This window comes from Pan troglodytes, chromosome 20, assembly GCF_028858775.2.
Source record: "Pan troglodytes isolate AG18354 chromosome 20, NHGRI_mPanTro3-v2.0_pri, whole genome shotgun sequence".
Classification (NCBI taxonomy): domain Eukaryota; kingdom Metazoa; phylum Chordata; class Mammalia; order Primates; family Hominidae; genus Pan; species Pan troglodytes.
In genome coordinates this window covers 56052418-56076248 of record NC_072418.2, presented here as the reverse complement: position 1 = coordinate 56076248, position 23831 = coordinate 56052418, and the positions used below count along the sequence as shown (strand labels likewise).

The window sequence follows — 23831 nt, the reverse complement described above, 5'->3', positions numbered from 1 at the left end:
TCAGATATTTCCGTTGGATTTACAAGCAAGGGATTATCACCAAAGGAAAATAATAAAGAGGAATTATACCATCTGGTGATATTAGAAAGAAAGGAAAGCCATGGCATCAACAATTTTGACCTCAAGGAAGTCTGGGAAAATATGCCTAAGTTTGACAGCCTGTGGGACTATGATGCAAAAAATTACAAAGGAATGCCTTTGACCTGTAACAAAAATCTCACTCACAGAAAAGATCAACAACATAATAAATCCTCAATATATTTCTCTGTAAAGCAGAGTGTTTCTATAAGAGATAGTGCACACCAGTATTTCATCCATGACAAGCCATTTATAAGGAATTTGTTAAAACTGAAAAATAACATAAGGTATGCTGGAAACAAATACGTGAAGTGTTTTGAAAATAAAATTGGATTAAGCTTACAGGCACAGCTGGCTGAACTACAGAGATTTCAAACTGGGGAGAAAATGTATGAATGTAATCCAGTTGAGAAGTCTATCAATAGTTCTTCAGTTTCACCACTTCCTCCTTGTGTCAAAAACATTTGTAATAAATATAGGAAGATTTTGAAATACCCTTTGTTACATACACAGTATGGGAGAACACACATTAGAGAAAAGTCATACAAATGTAATGACTGTGGAAAGGCTTTTAGCAAAAGTTCGAACCTCACTAATCATCAGAGAATTCACTCTGGGCAGAGACCTTACAAATGTAACAAGTGTGGCAAAGCCTTTAACCAGTGTTCGAACCTCACTAGGCATCAGAGAGTCCATACAGGAGAGAAACCATATCAATGTAATATATGTGGCAAGGTCTGTAGTCAAAATTCAAATCTTGCAAGTCATCAGAGGATGCATACTGGAGAGAAACCTTACAAGTGTAATGAATGTGGTAAGGCATTTATCCAGCGTTCACACCTTTGGGGTCATGAAAGAATTCATACTGGAGAGAAACCTTACAAATGTAATGAATGTGACAAAGCCTTTGCTGAGCGTTCAAGCCTTACCCAACATAAGAGAATCCATACTGGAGAGAAGCCTTACATATGTAATGAGTGTGGCAAAGCTTTTAAGCAGTGCTCACATCTCACTAGGCATCAGAATATACATCCTGGAGAGAAACCACACAAATGTAATGTGTGTGGCAGGGCTTTTATCCAAAGTTCAAGTCTTGTGGAACATCAGAGAATTCACACTGGAGAAAAACCTTACAAATGTAATAAATGTGATAAAGCTTTTATCAAACGTTCACACCTTTGGGGTCATCAGAGAACTCATACTGGAGAGAAACCTTACAAATGTACTGAATGTGGCAAAGCCTTTACTGAACGTTCAAATCTTACTCAGCATAAGAAAATCCATACTGGAGAGAAACCTTACAAATGTGCTGAATGTGGCAAAGCTTTTACCCAATTTGCAAACCTCACTAGACATCAGAAAATACACATTGAAAAGAAACATTGTAAACATAATATACATGGTAATGCTTTATTCCAAAGTTCAAACCTTGGAGATCATCAAAAAAGTTATAATAGAGAAAAACATATCAAATATAATGAGACAAAAATTAAGTATTCAAGCTGTACTTAGCATCAGGGGCTCCATTGTGAAAAGAAACCATATAAAACGAAAATGTGGTAAAGCCTTTAGCTATGGCTTATGTCTCACTTGATACCAGAATATACATCTTTGAGATAAACCACACAAAGATAACATGTATGGCAAGGCTTATCCAAAGTTCAAGCCTTGTGGAACATCATAGAATTCTTACTGTAGAGAAGCCTGACAAATATAATGAATGTGAACAGCTTTATAAAAATATTTACCCTATTATGGTTATAACAGAAGACATTCAGGATGGAAACCATACAAATGTGGCAAGTCCTTTAAGCAATGTTCTGACTTCAGGATACACCATTCATATTGGAGAGAAGCATTACAAGTGAAGGTGGTAAATTATTTTAAATTTCTCGATGGAAATTCATCCTTATATGCAAGCATTTTGTCATACAAAAATTCAGGCTAGAGGGAACTAAGTCTTTATTCCGTCTTGAAGATTAAATGATCGATGTTAAATTCACAGACAATTTTAAAAAGTCACAAACTCATGGTGTGTGTCAGAGGAGCAAGGACATCTGTGGAAAGATGTAACTTCAGTGTTAAAAATTTTTTATTCAGTTATTTCATATTTTTTAAAGTATGAAATCTGTTGCTGTTAAATCTTCATGGCATGCTTTTCATTTATCATGATTGTCTCAAGGAATGGATGTAAGATGGAAGAGACCACTTCCTTAGGTGTGGCTTCTTTATATTACTGAAACCTGGAAAAAGCAAGAACACTAATTTTTTCTGTTTTTGGAGACAGAGTCTTGCTGTGTCACCCAGGCTGGAGCGCAGTGGCACGATCTCAGCTCACTGCAACCTCTGTCTCCCGGGTTCAAGCAATTCTCCTGCCTCAGCCTCACGAGTAGCTGGGATTACAGGCATGCGCCATCATGCCTGGCTAGTTTTTTTTTTTTCTTTTTTCTTTTTTTTTTTTGTATTTTTAGTAGAGATGGGGTTTCGCCATGTTGGCCAGGCTGATCTTGAACTCCTGACCTCAGGTGATCCACCTGCCTTGGCCTCCCAAAGTGCTGGGATTACAGGCATGAGCCACCGTGCCCAGCCAAGAACACTAATATACAATATACTATAAGAGCATGGGGGTTTGTGCCAGAAGAGAGGTAAAACTATTGTCTAACATATATGCTTTATGTGGTCAGGACCCCTTAGAATTGTTGATGTGACTGGGGACCTTTGTCGATTATAGGAGAGGTTGGTGACAGTACAAGATGACCATGAAACAAGAAGAGTACAGTGGGACATTGAGAGATTTTCATGGAAGTAAAATGGTCGGTTACTAGAGACTGCATATGTGGTAGAAAGAAATGGAGGGGGAATGATAGTTACCCTCTCTTGAAAGGTAGTTACTGTTGCATATCACAGATTATTGAACATAGGTCTTATTTTTGGAAACTGAAGAGAGAATGGTTACCATAGAGGACAGTTCCATCAAAAGAACCAGAGTAGTGTTCTTATAGGGGATTCACATTTGGCCCCTGAGATTGCATTTGATACCATTTTATTTAGAATATATTATACTTCTTATGTCTTAATTAGTAAAATATAATCATTTTTAGTAACCCTGAATGAATCATGTGCCTTCCATCAACCCAAGCATATCCCACCTCATTGGGACACTTAATATCAAACACTATAATACATCATTAGACTCTCAAGGTTGAATGTCATCTATAACAATTTCTATCCATGTTATGTTCAAACAGTATACAATTTAAGAAGTATATATTCATAATTTGCACTTGAAATATTTTCTCCAGACTCTGCCCTAGATGACTTCTATGGCTATAATGAAAATGCCATGCCATAGTGGGACAATATCAGACCCCCTGAAACCTGTCTTCCTGTTCATGAATATGCACTGTGCAGTTATATTTCTACATGCCTTTTTTTCTACATAACTTTATTTCTGCATGCCTTTTACCTGAGAGGAAAATAACAAATGTAAGCATATGAAAATTATTAGTAAATGAAATTTCTGAAATAATAACACAACTTCTTTTTTTGTACTTGGAGCACTCCGCAAAATAATTTGAAAAAAATGAGTGTTCATGAGTTTCCCCTTAATAATGAACATAGGCAATGGATTTTTTTTTTAAAGAAACTAGAAACCTCATGTATTTACCCCCAAAACATTTTTTTTTACTGATTTGCACTTGTCGCCACTCCATTGGAACAGGAGGGAACCCCGTGCAAAGTTTGGTTTAGATTTCAGGATTCGTGGTACTCTACATCAAAGTATTATAAGAATGTTTATTACGAAAGGCTTTCTGGAGAGAACAGGGTAGACTTCCCAAGCTGGTTCAAAAATGGCTAGAGAAGGCAGTGAAAGATGATCGACTTGGGGTGTTACGATGTTTATCTGGTGGGGCTGGAGTGAATACTCATCTGTGGTTTAAATTTTCAGCTAGCCGGCTGGGCAGGGAGGCTGACATCTGTAATGTCAGCACTTTGAGAGGCCCAGGCGAGGAGATTGCTTGAGCCCAGGAGTTTGAGACTAGCATAGGCAATATGTCAAGACCCTGTCTGCAAATTTAGAAGTTAGTTGGGCATGGTGGCACATTTCTATAGTCCCAGCTACTCAGGAGGCTGAAGCAGGAGAATTCCTTGAGCTCAGGAGTTGGAGGTTACAGTGAACTAGGATCATACCACTGCACTCCAGCCTAGGTGACAGAGCAAGGCCCTGTCCAAAAAAAAATCAATTTCTAGGCCAGGCACAGTGGCTCATGTCTGTAATTCTAACACTTTGGAAGGCCAAGATGGGCGGATCGCTTAAGCCCAGGAATTCGAGACTAGCCTGGGCAAACTGTCACTATAAAAAATACCACCCACCCAAAATTAACATTTGTTAGTACCTCATAACTTTTTTTTTTTTTTTTTGAGACAGAGTCTAACTCTGGTGCCTAGTCTGGAGTGCAGTGGCACAATCTCAGCTCACTGCAACCTCCACCTCCCAGGCTCAAGCGGTTCTCCTGCCTCAGCCTCTCGAGTAGCTGGGACTACAGGCATGCACCACCATGCCCAGCTAATTTTTGTATTTTTAATAGACACAAGGTTTCACCATATTGGCCAGGCTGATCTCGAACTCCTGACCTCAAGTGATCTGCCTGCCTAGGCCTCCCAAAGTGCTGGGATTACAGGTGTGAGCCACCATACCCAGCCTAGTACCTCATCACTTTTTGTTGCTGAATAATATTCTACAGTTTGTCTGTCCATTCATTATTTGATGGAGATTTGAACTCTTTCTACTGTTTGAAATTAGGCTATTATGGGCCGGGTGCAGTGGCTGATGCCTGTAATCCCAGCACTTTGGGAGACCGAGACGGGCGGATCACGAGGTCAGGAGATCGAGGCCATCCTGGCTAACACGGCAAAACCCCGTCTCTACTAAAAATACAAAAAATTAGCTCACCTGGTGGCGGGCATCTGTAGTCTCAGCTACTCGGAAGGCTGAGGCAGGAGAATGGCATGAATCCGGGAGGCGGAGCGTGCAGTGAGCCCAGATCACGCCACTGCACTCCAGCCTGGGCGACAGAGCGAGACTCTGTCTCAAAAAAAAAGAAATTAGGCTATTATGGAAAATGCTGCTATGAACAACTTTTTACAAGATGTTTTTGCACATACATGTTTTCACTTCTCTTGGGTATGTCTGTAAACATGGAATTTCTGGGTCATATAGTAATTATCAGTGATTATCTTTTTGTGGATTTGCCAAACTGTTTTCGAAGGCAGCTGCACCATTTTACTTTTCTACCAGCAATGTTCCAGTGTTCCATTTTCTGCACTTCCTATCGATTATTGATGTTTTTAGTTGTTGGGTTAGCAGTAGTAGTATATAGCCTTCTAGTCACTTACAAGTGATATTTCATTGTGGTTGGATTTCCTTAATGATGAATGTTGAGCATCTGTTCCTATGCTTATTAGCCATGTGCATCTTCATTGGAGAAATATCTACTCAAACATTTCTTTTAATGTTTTAAAAATTAGATTGTGTATTTTTGGTTCAGTTGTAAGAGTTATTTTATATTCTGAATACTACACCCTTATGAGATTTGCCAATACTTTTTCCACTTCTGTGTACTGTTTTTCCACTTTCTTGATAGCATTCTGGATTTCGGCAAAGTTGGCAATGTTCTATGGCTCATACCTGTAGTCTGAGCACTTTGAGAGGCTCAGGAGAGAGGACCACCTGTGTCCAGGAGTTCGAGGCTAGCCTGGGCAACATAGTGAGACCACATCTCTACAAAAAAATAAAAAATTAGCTGGGTGTCATGGCATGCACCTGTAGTCCCAGCTACTCGGGAGGTTGAGGTAAAAGGATCGCTTGAGACAGGGAGGTTGAGGCTGCAGTGAGCCATGACTGACACTGCACTCAGCCTGAGTGACAGAGTGAGACTCAGGACCAATACAGTAATACAGATTGTGATGAATAAACTTTGAAAACATGGAATTAGCTTTATTCTGAATGATTGTATTAGTCTGTGTTTAGGAAAACGTATACAATTATTTCAAGAATAAGAATAGTTATATGTTAAGAATTTTTGCTGGGCGCGGTGGCTCACGCCTGTAATCCCAGCACTTTGGGAGGCTGAGGTGGGCGGATCACGAGGTCAGGAGATCGAGACCATCCTGGCTAACACGGTGAAACCCCGTCTCTACTAAAAATACAAAAAATTATCGGGGCGTGGTAGTGGGGGGCCTGCAGTCCCAGCTACTCAGGAGGCCGAGGCAGGAGAATGGCGTGAACCCAGGAGGCGGAGCTTGCAGTGAGCTGAGATCGTGCCACTGCACTCCAGCCTGGGCCACAGAGCGAGACTCCGTCTCAAAAAAAAAAAAAAAAAAAAAAGTATTTTGGAGGTGTTTGAGCAGTGAAAGGTGTGGAAGACTCCAGCAGGAATATCAAAGAAAAATAGTCACTGGCAGCTTCAGTGAGAAACCAGAGCTCATGGAGATGTCTTAGAAGTTACTGCTTCTGGCTGCTTGATTGGGATTAGAGATGGTGAGGTCTGTGCAGTATTCATCTGAGATTAATGGCTTAGTGCTTCACTTCTGCCTTTCCTATTCCATTCAGGTTTTCCTTTTTTTTTTTTTAACAGCATTTAAAATTTTTTTTTTATTTTTAATTTATTATCTATTTATTTTGAGACCGGGTTAAGAGATGGTCTAATTTTTGTATTTTTGGTAGAGACAGGTTTTCGCCATGTTGCCCAGGCTGGTTTTGAACTCCTGACCTCAAGCAGTCCACCCACCTCAGCCTCCCATAGTGCTGGGATTACAGTTGTGAGCCACTGCGCCTGGCCCATTCAGGTTTTTCTCATTGGCAAAGTTTAGCAAGAACCATACAGGAAACGCCTTCTGGAAAACAGTTCTGAGCACCAGATTGCAGTGGTGGTACTGTTAAGTGGACAAAGGACATTGCAGTATAGAAAAGTAGCTGAGACATATTGACCTCAAAACTGGAGATGGTTTTAGAAACTTTGAGAGGGAATGCAAATGGTGCCTAATGTCTTTGTTCAGTTGTTTTGGGTACCTGCAGTATTATTCTTTTAGGAAATGGTGACTGGGTGCCATGTTCAAATGTATTCCCCAAAAGTTCATGTTGGAAATTGAATCCTCAAATCCATATGTTGATGGCATTTAGAGGTGGGAGCCTTTGGGAGGTAATTAGGGATAGATGAAGTTATGGGGGTGGCTCCCTATGTTGGGATTAGTAGCCATGTAAGAAGAGGAAAAGAGAGCTGAGCTGGCATGCTTCCTCCTTCTCACCATGTGATGACTTCTGTTATGATGCAGCAAGAAGGCCCTCACCACATGTGGCCGCTCAGCCTTGGACTTCCCAGCCTCCAGAGCTGGAAGAAATAAATTATATATATACACATACATAAATTATATACATACATATAAATTACCCAGGTCAGGTTTTCTGTTACAGCCACAAAAAATGGACTAAGACACAGGATAGGTTGGGGTTTGGGGGCTGTATTGTGAATATCTAAAAAAATTGGCAGTGGAAACATGACACAGTGATTGATAGCAATTTGATGAGCATCATTGAGAAGCAAATGATGTAGACAGACTTTATTATCCTTTCCTTGCCCTTCAGGCCTAGATCTCTAACAGTGTGTCAAGAAAGAAGGTATTGCTAAAGCTGTCTAGGCTTTGCTTTTAAAAGTCTTGTAAGGAATGGCATGTCCTGGGGTGCCCGGAGATACAAAACCTTTTTTGTTAAATCCTGGAAGCTTACTGTATAAAATGAGTCTTTTCTGTCAATTGCACCACTGGGATAGTTGACCCTGTAGGGCAACTGATGCTTATGTGGTAACTCAGAGACGGAGGGGCTTCCATATTATGGTTTCTCCATCTCAAAAATGGGCCTCTGATTATTGCAAAGGAAACAAGCAAGAAGGTCACACTTAGTTTTAAGTGGTTTGGCCTGAAAGTGATACATTACACTTACACCCTGTTTGGCAAAACCGGTCTCATGGTTTTAACTTGAGGCAAGCTGGCTGAGAAATTAGGGGAATGTTGGCTATGTATGTGAAGCTGTTAAAAGAATGAGGAAAGTCAGGGCTGGGCGCGGTGGCTCATGCCTGTAATCCCAGCACTTTGGGAGGCAGAGGTGGGCAGATCACAACAAGGTCAGGAGTTCGAGACCAACCTGACCAACATGGTGAAATCCCGTCTCTACTAAAAATAGAAAAATTAGCTGGGCATGGTGGCGCATGCCTGTAATCCCAGCTACTCTGGTGGCTGAGGCAGGAGAATCGCTTGAACCCGGGAGGCAGAGGTTGCATGAGCTGAGATTGCGCCACTGCACTCCAGCCTGGGCAACGGAGCGAGACTCCATCTCAAAAAAAAAAAAAGAATGAGGAAAGTCATATTGGAGTGATCACCACCATACCTAAAAAACAAGGTATAGAATATCATATATGGTATTCTCTTTGTGATAAAAAAAAATCTGAAATTAATACCTATCAAGAAACCTATTTAAGAAAATAAAAAGTTTGAGAAGGCAAAACAGAATAGGGATTTTCATATATTTGTAATATAATTTTGACTTTAGAGACAAAAATATTTTACATGTGGAAAAGCAACGAATAAAAAGGGAAACTAAAATTGAAAACTAAAACAAGATGGGATTATTCATTTTTTGAAACAAATATAGCCTTAAACATTTTAAATGTTCACCCTCAATTGAGTATATTCTATATATGCAAGGAAATCCTGTGAAGGTCTTTAGTGCTTCATTGGAAATATAGGCTCCCTCTGAAAATCCCCGAGTTATGATATAACAGATTACCTTTCGGTTATAGTCTAATATGAAAATACATTTGGAAGTGTTTACCTCTCTCACTTTAAGGTAAGAGGGCATGAATTTTTTTTTAAATCTCAAATTCATTTTCCTACCTTGATAGTGGAATTAGAATATATTAAAACTTGGAGAAATATTTTCATTTAGATACAAATAGAGCTCAATAGAAGTAAATCTGTAAGTTAAAAAAAAACAGTAAGGACGTTTAATAATTTTTGTCTTTCTTTTTGAACACCCAAAAGACAGGCGATAGGCTCTATATAATATTAGACTCTCAGGATAAAGAACAAAGTCAGTTGATGTAATCTGGCTCTTCCCAAAATTATGGTGACCACGTTGTCATTAATATAATTGGTAACAGGTATTTGGTCTGCAACATGTTTGTGGGTTTTGTTGTTGCTGTTGTTTGAGAAAGGGTGTCCCTCTGTCCAGCCCAGGCTGCAGTGCAGTCGTGTGATCACAGCTTGTTGTAGCCTCAACCTCCTGGGCTCAAATGATCCTCCCACCTCAGCCTCCCGAGTACCTGGGACCACAGGTGTTGCCACTACACCTGGCTAACTTTTTGATTTTTTTGTAGAGATGAGGTCTCACTGTGTTGCTCAGGCTGGTCTTGAACTCCTGTGCTCAAGCTCAAACGATCCTCCAACCTCAGCCTCCCAAAGTGCTGGGATTACAGGCATGAGCCACTGTTCCTGGCTTTCTAACTTAATTGTTTCTTTCTCTTCCTCTGTTTTTGATCTGTGAATATGAAATTTGAAAATCCCCATTCTTCATTAAAATTATAGTAGCCATTTAACAAAATTAATATTCTTTGGGAAAAAATATGGAAATATTGCTTTCAGGTAAACACGACAAAGCCTCAAAATGAAAATGGTTTTGCCCCTTATCCTATACCCTTCTCAGTCATACACCAGCCATCTGCATTCTCCTCAAGGAGAAGGAAGGCTGAGTGCTGATGGAGGTAGAGTAGGCAGAATGGACTTCTCAAGAGGACCTGCCACATCCCAAACTGCAGCCTCCGGACTTGCTATTATGTGAGAAAGATAAACTTCCTACTTGTTTTTTAGTCCCTGTTTTTCAGATTGTCGTTACAAAAATTTTTCTACCTGACAAATAAGATTGTTATTTTTCACTGGGAATAGAATGCAGCATTTGAGAGTGAATCTTCCATTTTCATGGCTTAGAAAAACTTCATGAAAACCTTTTTCCACTGCTGAGGTGGATCTATTTAGTTCATGTTGCCTGAGATACAAAATGTGGGAATAAAAGTAGAATTATGACCTGCTAATCTACGAGCCTATGCATTGCAGTAACTTTCTTCTTTGCATCGAAAAAAGTGCATTCGTTCATTCGTTCATTCATTCATTCAATACAAATGCACAGAGTCCCTGCTCTCAGGGATTATTCTAATCATTGATGATCTAGCAAGAAACTGAACCAGTTCCCTGCTCTCAAGTATCTTATGTTCTATACGGGTAAGTCAGCAATAATTATAATAGGAGGATAAGTTCAACAAAATGTACATGTAGTGACAGAATGACAGGGTGTCCTAATTTAAACTGTTCAGGAAATACCCATAGGATAAGATGATATTTGAGCAAAATCAGTAATTGGACTCTGTCATATAGATACAAATGGGGAAAAATAATTGGGCAGAGGAAATGGAGAAAATTGTCAGGATGGGAACATGTTTATAATGATTGAGGAATATCCACAATCAGCGCGTGGCTTGGTGAGGCGTGTGATCATATCTGTTGGAGACATTTAAAATTTGAGACTTCTTATGGTTCACAATTTTTTTATTTCGGGGGACCTAAAAGTCAAAACACCTATATAAACTGTGTATATTTTTGCACGTTGATTCTTGTAACAATTCTTTTCCTAGAGGGGTTAAGATACAAGTGTGGATCCAGAATCATGATGACCTATTTGTGGAATGCACAGACAAATTTATTTACAGGAGCCTCGCAGCTGCTGGGGAGACGTGGGGGTAGGGTGAGGTAATGAGTTAATGAAAAGATAGTAAATACCATTTGTCAAAACTGTCTGAGAGATTTGATGATACCAGTTCTGCAAAGACTTGTTAGGATACACACCTCTGCCATCTACCCCTGGGGCCACTTAGGGGTATATTGCTACTTCCACTTATGAATGCATGTCAAGTAAAATTAGTGCTTTTTTTAAGCCCCAGTTTATATCTTTACTGTCAATGTCATCAAAAATTATTTTCACATAAAATACCGTAGTTTCTTTCTTTCTTTCTTTCTTTTCTTTTTTTTTTTTTTTTTTTTTTTTTTTTTGAGATGGAGTTTCGCTCTTGTTGCCCATGCTGGAGTGCAATGGTGCGATCTCGGCTCACCGCAACCTCCGCCTCCCAGGTTCAAGCAATTCTCTGAGTAGCTGGGGTTACAGGCATGCATCACCACGCCCGGCTAATTTTTTGTATTTTTAGTAGAAATGGGGTTTCCCCATGTTGGTTGGGCTGGTCTCGAACTCCTGACCTCAGGTGATCCACCCGCCTCGGCCTCCCAAAGTGCCAGGATTACAGGCCTGAGCCACTGCACCCAGCCATTACTGTAGTTTCAAATCAAATAGCAACACAATCACGTATTTCCTATGTTTTCCCTGGTATAAGGGAAAAGACCTACCAGTTATTCTTTTCCAATTAGGAGAAACCTTGTGTTCCCCTTACACTGGACTACAAAACTGACTGTACGCTTTATTGCCCCAACTTTATTGTAATTCAGATATGTGATGAAAATATGACTCTCAGCCAGGCGCGGTGGCTCACGCCTGCAATCCCAGCACTTTGGGAGGCCGAGGCAGGTGGATCACCTGAGGTCAGGAGTTCGAGACTAGCCTGGCCAACATAGTGAAATCCCATGTCTACTAAAAATACAAAAATTAGCCGGGAGTTCTGGTGAACACCCGTAATCCCAGCTACTCGGGAGGCTGAGGCAGGAGAATCACTTGAACCCAGGAGATGGAGGTTGCAGTGAGCCGAGATCACACCACTGCACTCCAGTCTGGGCGACGAAAGCAAGACTTGGTCTCAAAAGAAAAAAGAGAATATGACTCTACATGAGAAATCGACAAACTTTAAAGGGCCAAGTGGTATTTTATTCTTTGCAGGCTATACGGTTGCAAATACCCTACTCTGCCTTTAATGGATCAATAGTACCTACACGTGGGTTTGGCCATGTTCCAAGTAAACATTATTTAAAAACAGATGGTGATGATGCAGGGCAGGTGAGCCCCCAGACTGGGGATTCGCTCAGGAAATTATTCAAGGGTGAAGTGGTAGTGGGTAGCTCCTTTTTTTTTTTTTTTTTTTTTTTTTCCCGAGACGGAGTTTTGCTCTTGTTGCCCAGCCTGGAGTGCAATGGCGCTACCTCAGCTCACTGCAACCTCCGCCTTCCAGGTTCAGGCGATTCTCCTGCCTCAGCCTCTTGAGTAGCTGGGATTACAGGCTTGTGCCACCACTCCCAGCTAATTTTTGCATATTTAGTAGGGATGGGGGCGGGCCTTCACCATGTTGGTCAGGCTGGTCTCAAACTCCTGGCCTCAGGTGATCCACCCGCCCCAGCCTCCCAAAGTGGGGTAGCAACTTTTATTGGAGCGGCGGCAACAGCAGCAGCAGATGAACGGCTCCTTGCAGGGCACGGCTACCCCAAAAGGAGTGTGCTCAAAGTAGCAGCTCAGAGGCAGGTCTGCAGTCATATTTATGCCCACTTTTAATTACATGCAAACTAAGGGGTAGGTTATTCAGAAATTTCTAGAAAGGGTGTGGTCACTTCCAGGTCATTGCGGGGGAAAGGGGTGGTCACTTCCAGGTGTTGCGATGGCAGTGGTAAACTGACATGGCAATGGGGGGCGTGTCTTATGGAGAGGTGCTTTTGCCTCTTCCCTGTTTCAGCTAGTTTTCAATCTGGTCTGGAGTCCAAGCCCTGCCTCCTCTCTCAGTAATTCATATTTGACTTGTGTTTCGTAACACATGATCTACACAAAAGAATGAGGAGTGCCGGAAATAGTAACCACATGGGTAATTTTTTTGTTTGTTTTTTTTTGTTTGTTTTTGTTTTTCGTTTTTTTGTTTTTGAGACGGAGTTTCACTTTTGCTGCCCAGGCTGGAATGGAACGGTGCGGTCTCGGCTCACCGCAACCTCCGCCTCCCGGGTTCCAGCGATTCTCCTGCCTCAGCCTCCCGAGTAGCTGGGATTACAGGCCTGCGCCAGCATGCCCGGCTAATTTTGTATTTTTAGTAGAGACAGGGTTTCTCCTTGTTGGTCAGGCTGGTCTCAAACTCCTGACCTCACGTGATCCGCCCGCCTCGGCCTCCCAAAGTGCTGGGATTACAGGCGTGAGCCACCGCGCCCGGCCCCACATGGGTAATTTTTAAACGTGTTTCTTCCTTTTAAATCTCTTTAAAATGTAACTGTTTAGAAAATAACAATCTGCCTCGGGAGCATGATCCATGAGTTGCTGCCCTGGAGCCGCTTGTAGGTTATCTAAAAGTTAGATGTATGATAATGACAGCACACACACCAACAGTTGTGAAATGAAAGTATACATGGGTAAGGATCTGATGCTCTACATGAAGTCGTATGGAATCACTGGAAGGTAGGCTGTGATAAGCTGTATAGTATAAGCCCCGTAAAGCAAATGCTAAAAATTTGGTTATCGTTAACACTAAAGCCAAAAAAGGAATTGAAAGAGAGCCACTTAAAAACCCAAAGGCCTTCTCCGCGGCGCCCCGGGCCCGGGCGGCTGGCCTCACCGCCCACTGGGTAAGGAGGCTCAAGCTGAGCCCGGCGCTGCCGCCGCCCTTCTCTTGCTCTCCGTGTCTCCCTTAGTTTTGGGCTCAGGAGAGCCCTGGGCTCTGCACGGGCCTGCAGGCGGCGGCAAGGACACTACGGCCTTAGCCCTCTTACGGAGGCCGCTGCAGCCCCACCGGAAGACATGTAAGGAATTTGCATAAGACAGCTATGCAAAATGGAGCTGGAGGAGCTTTATTTGTGCACAGAGATACTCCTGAGAATAACCCTGATACTCCATTTGATTTCACACCAGAAAACTATAAGAGGATAGAGGCAATTGTAAAAAAACTATCCAGAAGGCCATAAAGCAGCAGCAGCTGTTCTTCCAGTCCTGGATTTAGCCCAAAGGCAGAATGGGTGGTTGCCCATCTCTGCTATGAACAAGGTTGCAGAAGTTTTACAAGTACCTCCAATGAGAGTATATGAAGTAGCAACTTTTTATACAATGTATAATCGAAAGCCAGTTGGAAAGTATCACATTCGGGTCTGCACTACTACACCCTGCAAGCTTCGAAACTCTGACAGCATACTGGAGGCCATTCAGAAAAAGCTTGGAATAAAGCTTGGGGAGACTACACCTGACAAACTTTTCACTCTTATAGAAGTGGAATGTTTAGGGGCCTGTGTGAACGCACCAATGGTTCAAATAAATGACAGTTACTATGAGGATTTGACAGCTAAGGATATTGAAGAAATTATTGATGAGCTCAAGGCTGGCAAAATCCCAAAACCTGGGCCAAGGAGTGGACGCTTCTCTGGTGAGCCAGCTGGAGGTCTTACCTCTTTGACTGAACCACCCAAGGGACCTGGATTTGGCATACAAGCAGGCCTTTAATTTATATTGAACTGTAAATATGTCACTAGAGAAATAAAATATGGCCTTCCAGTCTACATAAACAAAACAAAACAAAACCCAAGGCAACGAAAGAAAAGAGAAGAAAGAACAAAGGCAAAAACATAAAACCAGTACCAAGACAGTTTAACCATATAATAATCACTTTAAAAGGAAGTGGTCTAAACACCCCAGTTGGAAGAAATTTTCTGTTGCCGTATGACACATTGGGAAACAGCACCCTTGGATGAACGTCAGCAATTTTATTTTAACTCGCATTTAACACAAAGCCCCTAAGCCTACAGGTTTTTTTTAATTTGTTTGTTTGCTTGGGGTTTTCTTTTTGTTTTTGTTTTGTCATCAATGTGAACTTCCTGGTTGTAAGGGGACCATAGTCAGTAACTGAGCATATCTGATTCTGATGATTAGTAAGGTGAAGGAGGCAGGGTGAAAGAGGGCAAGTTTCTTGAAGATATTTACAAATATCTGATGATAAACCAATTGGGTAAAGTTATAAGTGAGAGAACAAATAGTTCATTGAGGGTGGTCACATAATAAAAGGTAATATATTTCTAGATGAATTTAAAATAAATGTTTTTTTTTTCTTTTTTTGAGACGTCTCGCACTGTCACCCAGGGTGGAGTGCAATGGTGCCATCTTGGCTCACTGCAACCTCTGCTTCCCGGGTTCAAGTGATTCTTCTGCCCCAGCCTCCGGAGTAGCTGGGATTATAGGCGCGTGCCACCATGCCCAGCTAATTTTTTGTATCTTTAATAGAGACAGGGTTTCACCATGTTAGCCAGGCTGGTCTTGAACTCCTGACCTTGTAATCTGCCCGCCGAAGCACAAATCCAAAGCGCTGGGATTACAGGTGTGAGCCACTGCACCCAGCCTAAAATAAATGGTTATTCTAATGGAAGTAAAACATATAAAACGGAAAGGAAGAAAGTAATCATATGAAGAGAATTCTCAAATGCAGATTTCAAAGTTCGTACAATTAGTGGAGATAATGAGCTACCGTCTGTAACTGTGGATTTGGAAGGTTAAGGTGAGTAAAGAAAAAAACAGGTCATTGAAAGTGTACTTTCAGCTTTCTGGAAGTTGTAAAGTGGTAGCAAATATCTTTGAATTCTCAAAGGCTTGCAAGAACAAACGTTTATTTCTTCCTCAGAACTATTATTATTCAGCACTTAGTTCCACAATGCGATGCTGGGATTCAGGGTAAAATTCAGTCTCTGTCAGGACATACCATATTAGTAGCAGAGAAAAGAGAGGGTTAGAAGAAGCAAATGAAGCCTCTTCTAGCTTCCATTTAAATTCAAACAGGCAAGTTTCTCTCACCAGGCCTCGGGAGCATGATCCACGAGTTGCTGCCCTGGAGCCGCACAATTTTGTAGCTTTCTTGGCAGAACCGGGTACTCAAAGGGTTGCGCACAGCAGGGAGTAGAGATGACTCTTGAGTTTTCCCTGCCTAAGGATGGATGCACATAGCTGAGGGGTGCCAGCTGTCTGGGTAGAGCCTGCCCCCTGAGCAAGTGGGGCCCCAAGCTGACCTCACCCTCAATATGTGCAGCCTTTTATAGCACAGTCATGGGTCACCTAATGATGAGGATGTGTGCTGAGAAATTTGTTGATTTCATCATTGTGCTAACATCATAGGGTGTACTTACACAAAGCTACATGGGATCGCCTACTACACAGCTAGGCTAAACCATATAGACTTTTTACAATAATTTACAATAGACTCGGCTCACTGCAACCTCCACTTCCCAGGTTGGATTCTCCTGCCTCAGCCTCCCGAGCAGCTGGGACTACAGGCACGCACCACTATGCCCTAAAAATTTTTGTATTTTTAGTAGAGACAGAGTTTCACCATATAGACTGTTGATCCTAGGCTACAAATGGGGACAGCATGTTATCATAGGCAACTGTAACACAATGGTATTTGTGTATCTAAACATGTCCAAACATGGAAATGGTATGGTAAAAATACAGTATTCTAATGGGACCACCATTATATATGCAGTCCTTTATTGACCAAAATATTGTTATGCGGTGCATAACTATGTATCAGCTGCACCTCAGTAAAACTGTTGAAAACAAAAACACTGTCCAGATGAAGTCAGCTGGGCTTGATGCGGCCTGGGAATCTGCATTTTACCGATTTCCAAGTCATTCGAGAACTCTGGTGAGTCAACTGCCTTTGGGGGAGTTTTAGTTATTTTCTCTGAGCAAAGAAGAATTTTATATCATTCCTGCAATAAGCCTAAGAATAAATAAAAAAGCTACAAGAATGACATTGAGCTACTTGAGGAAGGTGGCTTATATCAACCAAAGGACATACCCATGATAAACAATTTTTTAAGGAGCTGAAAATAGTCTAAATGATTATAAATTAATTAGAGAAAATTGACAGGGACAATCAACAAATAAATTGACAGTTTCTCCAACTTATTGATAGTTTCTCATTTAAAAAAAATTTTTTTTAAATTTAAACATGTCATCTCTACTCACACCAAATTGGCCAAGGAATTCACAAAGCCAAGCCTATCATAAATTGGGCAAGGAATTTCAATCCTTGACTTGAAGCGTTGCCTCAAGTCAAGGGCCATGCCTGATATCAAAGGGCAGAGATGTATAATTTCATAGGAGGGTGATAATTAATTGGGAATAATTGACAATATAGGACAGAGAGCTGCAAAACGTGTGAAACAAGTGATAGAACTGAAAGAAGGAAGACAATCTAGGTGGAGCACAGAGGATTTTGAGGACAGTAAAAGTACCTTATATGATACCATGATGGTGAATACATGGCTTCATACATTTGTCCAGACTCAGACTATACAACACAAAAGTGAACCTTAATGTAAACATGAACTTTGGGTGATAATGATATGTCAATGTAGGTTCATTGATTGTAACAAATGTACCACTCTGGTGGGTTGTTAATAATGGGGGAGGCTGTCCTTGTGTGGGGGTACAGTGTATATGGGAAATCTCTACCTTCCACTTAATTTTGTTGTAAACCTAAAACTGCTGTTTAAAAAGTCTATTAAAAATGAGTTAGAAAAAGGCAAAGACATTTAAGAACATTTCACTGAAGCAGATCCACAAACCCAATAGGCAAATACAAAGATTTTCAGCATTACTGTCCATCAGGTGTTCAGACCTCAGCATTTTCTGCTTCCTCCATAAGAGCCACAGTCTGTCTTCACAGATCTTGGAAATAGAACGGCCTCTACAAAACACTCCAAATATCTCTTTGGTGATGTTCATTAGGAACTTGAAGTTGTTTCTGATAATTGGTAATGAAAAGTTTTTCAGAAGTATTGTCACCTCACCAAGCATGCACTCATGGTGAATTGTCCATTGTAGTTCTATGAAAAGATGGTATCTCAAATGACAAACTCATACCTCAGAGACTGGCTGGCTTCTTCCCCCCACACACACTAGGACATCATACTAAGCCCAAAGTCCTGGCAGTAAGAAGAAATCAGATGAGTATTTTCTATTTTAGAATGTGAGGCAGCATCTTTATGTAAGGGAAACAGGAGTATGCTGGGTCTCTGTGAGTGCTCACATCTGAAAAAGGAGATTCCTCTGGAGTAGAAACTATTCCTGTGGCAAAGATACAAAAGTAGGAGAAATAATTTCTGAGATACAGACTGAGTCTGTGGAGACAGACTAGAGGTCCTATCCCCCACACCCATCCCTGATGGTGACTATTGATATTTTATCTATGTAGCATTCAATGTGAGATTAAACTTTTCTGTGGTTTTAAACTCTGATTTAGCTGCCATACAAGAGTCCCTGATATTATTTTCAGGATAATAGAGTAATTATTGTAAAATCTCTATGCATACAATGACGTTAAAAATGGAATACAGTGATCTCATTATTACAGAAACTATGTGTCTGGGTGAACGTGGCTAGAATATGCGTCTTTTCTCCAATGCTAGCCTTACCATGTGCTAAACGGAGACAATAATTGCATTTAAACAGGACATCTCTATTGTCTGGTGACTACAGTGAGAGTAACTTCCCTCTGGAGTTCACAAAAGAAACATTTTAGAAAACATTAATGTCACCAGTGTGGCTTTCATACCAATATAACTTCAGCAGTTTACACATTCAAATATATCATGTGATATTTTTCTTTTTTTTTTTGTTAAAAAATATCTTTTCGGGGGCAGCTGATAGAAATGTTCTAAGATTTGAATGTGGGGATGGTTTCACAACTTATAGCAAGTGTATTAAAAGTCATTGAATTATATACTTAAAATGAAACAATTTTATGGATATAAATTATATCTCAACAAACCTGTTTTTTAAATTCCACTGTTAACTCTGAACTCACTACAAATCTAACTATCTCAATTTACTTAATGAACACATTTCCGTATCTTCCGGGTACAATTTTACATCTTTTGAGTATATTTCAATTATTACATTAATTATAATAAAGTTGCTGTTAGTAGCCATCCCTTAGTGAACAAATAATTATATTATCTAAAATCAATAATTTAGTCTGTACGCTAAAATTTTTTTTTTTTACTTATTTATTTTTTCAGATGGAGTCTCACTCTGTTGCCCAGGCTGGAGTGCAGTGGCACAATCTTGGCTTATTGCAAACTCTGCCTCCCAGATTCAAGTGATTCTCCCACCTCGGCCTTGTGAATAGCTGGGACTACAGGCATGTGCCACCATAACCAGATAATTTTTTGTATTTTTAGTAGAGAGGGGGTTTCACTGTGTTAGCCAGGATGGTCTCGATCTCCTGACCTTGTGATCCACCCACCTTGGCCTCCCAAAGTGCTGGGATTACAGGCTTGAGCCACCACGCCTGGCCAATGTTTTATGTCTTACATTTCAGATTCTATAGCTTAGCTCACAATATTGTGCAATTATTTCAACAGCTGGTATCATTTGAATCTTGTTCCTTGCTTGAGGAAAATCTCTCTCCATCATAAATAGTGAACCATTCTTGGGTCAATAAATGCAATTTCATCTTGGACAGTCTTTCTTCTGGGATTATGTGGTAATCAGTGTATTTATATCTTATTTAAGTATGTATTTATAGTAATTTGGCCCATGAAATAAAAATATAGATGTAATACTTACTACAGTCACAATTACGTGTGAAGATAAACCACTATGACAAAAGATACTAACAAAATTAAGTCAAGATGTCAAGTACATGAAAGATAGAAATAACTAGCCATGCTGGGCATGGTGGCTGACACCTGTAATCCCAGCACTTTGGGAGGCCGAGGCAGGTGGATCATCTGAGGTCAGAAGTTCAAGACCAGCCTGACCAACATGGTGAAACCCCGTCTCTATTAAAAATACAAAATTAGCCGGGGTTGGTGGTGCACACCTGTAATCCCAGCTGCTCGGGAGGCTGAGGCAGGAGAATTGCTTGAACCCAGGAGGCAGAAGTTGCAGTGAGCCAAGGTCGCACCATTGCACTCCAGCCTGGGCAACAAGAGCAAAACTCCATCTCAAAAAAAAAAAAAAAAAAAAGAAAGAAAAGAAAAGAAAAATAACTAGCCATGTTAGTGGATCGCCATGGTTAACACATTCATTGTATTGGTCCATTCTTGCACTGCTATGAAGAAATACCTGATATTGGGTAAATACCTGATATTGGGTAATTTATGAAGAAAAGAGGTTTAATTGGCTCACAGTTCTGCATGCTGTACAGGAAGTATGATGCTGGCATCTGCTCAGCTTCTGAGTAGGCCTCAGGAAACTTATAATGATTGCGGAAGGCAAAGTGGGAGCAGGCACTTCACATGACCAGAGCAGGAGGAAGAGAGAGAGAGGGAGGTGCCACACACTTTTACACAACCAGATCTCATGAGAACTCACCATCACAAGAACGGCACCACAGGGGAATCTGCCCCCATGATCCAATCACCTCCCATCACGCCCCACCTCCAACACTGGGGATTACAATTTGACAGGAAATCTGGGCAGGGACACAGATCCAAACTATATCACTCATCTTTGCAGCCAAACGTGAATCCTGATTGACCCACTTACAGGGATGTGGATGAGTCCTTAAAGCATCTTGGCCCTCAGTTTCCTCGTTTGTGATATGTGAATAACATCAGTACTTATCTCACAGGTTGTTATTACACATAAAGCACTAATAACAGTGACTCTTACTTAAAGTGTAATGTAAAGGAAAAAGTAAGTGCAAACTTGAAAAATCACTTATTAAAGAAAAATAGATGGATTAGTTTTGGATGAGAACAAATTAAAGGGGAGGATACTGGATATCAGTTGCCACAGTTAAAGCACAAACCTCACGTTCCCCTGCAAGACTCCTTCAACCTAGAGAGCCTAATGGTGCACTATTACTGTCTGTAATGAAATACCCAACTGAGGTGAGATAAAACTCTGGTGGCAGCAGAAACATGATTCATTAGAAGTTATGATTAAATTTTATTAATTAAAGCATAAAACTTGTGATACATTGTAAATAAAACAGTAGCAAAACATAATGCCAGTTGTGAAACGTCTGTGTACACGTGCACATGCTATTCTGGTTCTTTGGTTTGGTTTGGTTTTTGTTTGAGGCAGAGTCTCACTCTGTTGCCCAGGCTGGCGAGCAGTGGTGCGATCTCAGCTCACTGCAACCTCCGTCTCCCGGGTTCAAGTGATTCTCCCCTCGGTCTCCCGAATATCTGAGATTACAGGCATCCACCACGATGTCCGGCTAATTTTTGTATTTTTTGTAGAGACACGGTTTTGCCATGTTGGTCAGGCTGGTCTCGAACTCCTGGCCTCAAGAGATCCATCTGCCTTGGCCTCCCAAAGTACAGGGATTACAGAACGTGAGCCACCACACCCAGCCCTGGTTCTTTTACTTGAACTACCCTCTATGATAACCATTCTTTCTTCAATTTACAAGAATAACTAATTTTTCATTTATCATTGATATACAACAGCTATTGCTTTTAAAGATAATCGCCATTTCCCCTACATTACTTCTACCACATAATGAGGTCCTAGTAATCTGTCACTCTCATAAAAAGCCCAGTGTCGGCCAGGCACAGTGGCTCACGCCTGTAATCCCAGCACTTTGGAAGGCGGAGGCGGGCGGATCATGAGGTCAAGAGATTGAGACCATCCTGGCTAACATGGTGAAACCCTGTCTCTACTAAAAATACAAAAGTTAGCTGGGGGTGGTGGCACACGCCTGTAGTCCCAGCTACTCGGGAGGCTGAGGCAGGAGAATCACTTGAACCCGGGAGGCGGAGGTTGCAGTGAGCTGAGATCGCACCACTGTACTCCAGCCTGTCAAGAGAGCGAGACTCCATCTCAAAAACAAAACAAAACAAAACAAAACTCCAGTGTCTTAATGTCCTGGCGTGCCATCTCCTGGTCAACTGGTAGAGCAGCAATCCTTTCCTATAAGCCAGTGGCCCTCTGGAAGGGCACACTGAACACAATAAGCATGACTTTTAGTTTTGTATTTTTCTCCACCTCTCCCTGATGCTAATTCATACAATATTAAATTTCAAAATTCAGCATTCTTGTTCTTCCAGGGAGCATGAATAGGAATGAACCACACCTAATGAAGTAGGCCCTATCATTTTATTGATTCCTTCCCAAAGATCATAATGAAAGGCCTGTAAGAAAAGCATAAAATCAACAGATCTCAAACATCAGACGGAAACCAGTAATAGTAGTGTAGCCTTTCCAAGAAACTTCACATAAATGAATATTTTACACACTGAAGATAATGTGTCATTTCCACATGTCCTTTTTTCCTTTGATATACATCATGTTATGAATTTAACATATTTTGGCCTGGAATTATTCTGCAGTTTGTAATATTTCCAGTTAACTTTGGAAATTTAGAGAATTTGTGATTCCTGGTATGAATTCTATGGTGTGTAGACTCTTATCGGAGTTCATTTAAAAAACTACTACCTTCATCACATCACTGTTGCTTAAAGGTCTTTCCATGTTTAGTACATGTTTAGTAGATTCTGTATGAATTTTCTCATGACCCCAAAGACAAGGACATTTGATAAAAAGCCTTACCACTTTCATTACATTTGTGAGGTTGCTCTCCAGTATAAATCCTGTGTTGTGCCAGTTTTGACCACTGGGTAAAAGACTTAGCATGGGCTGGGCGCAGGAGCTCAAGCCTGTAATCCCAGCACTTTGGGAGGCTGAGGCAGGCAGATCACGAGGTCAGGAGTTCGAGACCAGCCTGGCCGATATGGTGAAACCCCGTATCTACTAAAAAATACAAAAAATTAACCGGGTGTGGTGGCACGCGCCTGTAGTCCCAGCTACTTGGGAGGCTGAGGCAGAATTGCTGGAATCCAGGAGGCGGAGGTTGTGGTGAGCCAAGATCGGGCCAATGCACTCCAACCTGGGCGACAGTGCAAGACTCCATCTCAAAAAAAAAAAAAAAAAAAAAAAAAAAGCTTTAGCATGCATGTTACTTTGATTTCTCTAAAAGATGTATACTCTGTTTTTTTGTTTTGTTTTGTTTTTTGAGACGGAGTCTTCCTCTGTCGCCCAGGCTGGCGTGCAGTGGCATGATCTCAGCTCACTGCAACCTCCATCTCCCAGGTTCAAGCAATTCTCGTGCCTCAGCCTCCTGAGTAGCTGGGATTACAGGCACCTACCACCACGCCCAGCTAATTTTTGTATTTTTAATAGAGACAGGGTTTCGCCATGTTGGCCAGGGTGGTTTCAAACTCCTGACCTCAGGTGATCCACCCACCTCAGCCTCCCGAAAGTGCTGGGATTACAGGTGTGAGCCACCGTGCCCGGCAAAAGATGTATACTCTGATGTCCAGTGCACTGTGAAACCTGAAAAGAGCCTCTGCCACATACCTGATACTTACATGGTTTCTCTTCAATATGAACTCTCTGATGTCATGTAGTACTTGAACTCATGGTAAAGTTTTTCCCATGCTCATTGGATTTCTAAGGTTTCTCCCCAGTACGAATTATTCTGTTCCCCAACTTTTGATCTTCAGATAAAATCCTTGTCACAGACATTGCATTTGTGTGCCTTTGCCCCAAGATATATTAGATACTCTTATCTAATGAGTAGCGAGCACTACTTTAAAACACTGCTACATTCATTGCATTTACAAGTGTGATCTATTTGGTGAGTCCTGAGTTTAGGGCCATTCTTAAAAGCCTTGCTACATTCAGTACATTTGGAAAGTTCTCTCCAGTATGAACTATCTGATGATTAATGAAGCGTGAGCCT

At 41.2% G+C, this 23831-nt stretch overlaps 1 protein-coding gene and 1 pseudogene across 8 annotated transcripts in view; both read left to right on the top strand.

Annotated features, from left to right (window-relative positions):
- ZNF677 (zinc finger protein 677) overlaps positions 1 to 23831 on the top strand; it is a 51438-nt gene that overhangs the window by 16423 nt on the left and 11184 nt on the right. For 6 of the 8 annotated variants that reach the window (XM_003316631.6, XM_016934339.3, XM_009436187.5 and 3 more), the window contains one exon: positions 5 to 10791. The exons of the other annotated variants lie outside the window; for them this stretch is intronic. In XM_003316631.6, the coding sequence (XP_003316679.1) occupies positions 5 to 1590 (1586 nt within the window). In that variant the 3' untranslated portion in view covers positions 1591 to 10791. Of the gene's footprint in view, positions 1 to 4; positions 10792 to 23831 lie in introns of those variants that run through there. 8 annotated transcript variants of the gene reach the window in all.
- On the top strand, positions 13503 to 14635 carry LOC100608425 (NADH dehydrogenase [ubiquinone] flavoprotein 2, mitochondrial-like; annotated as a pseudogene).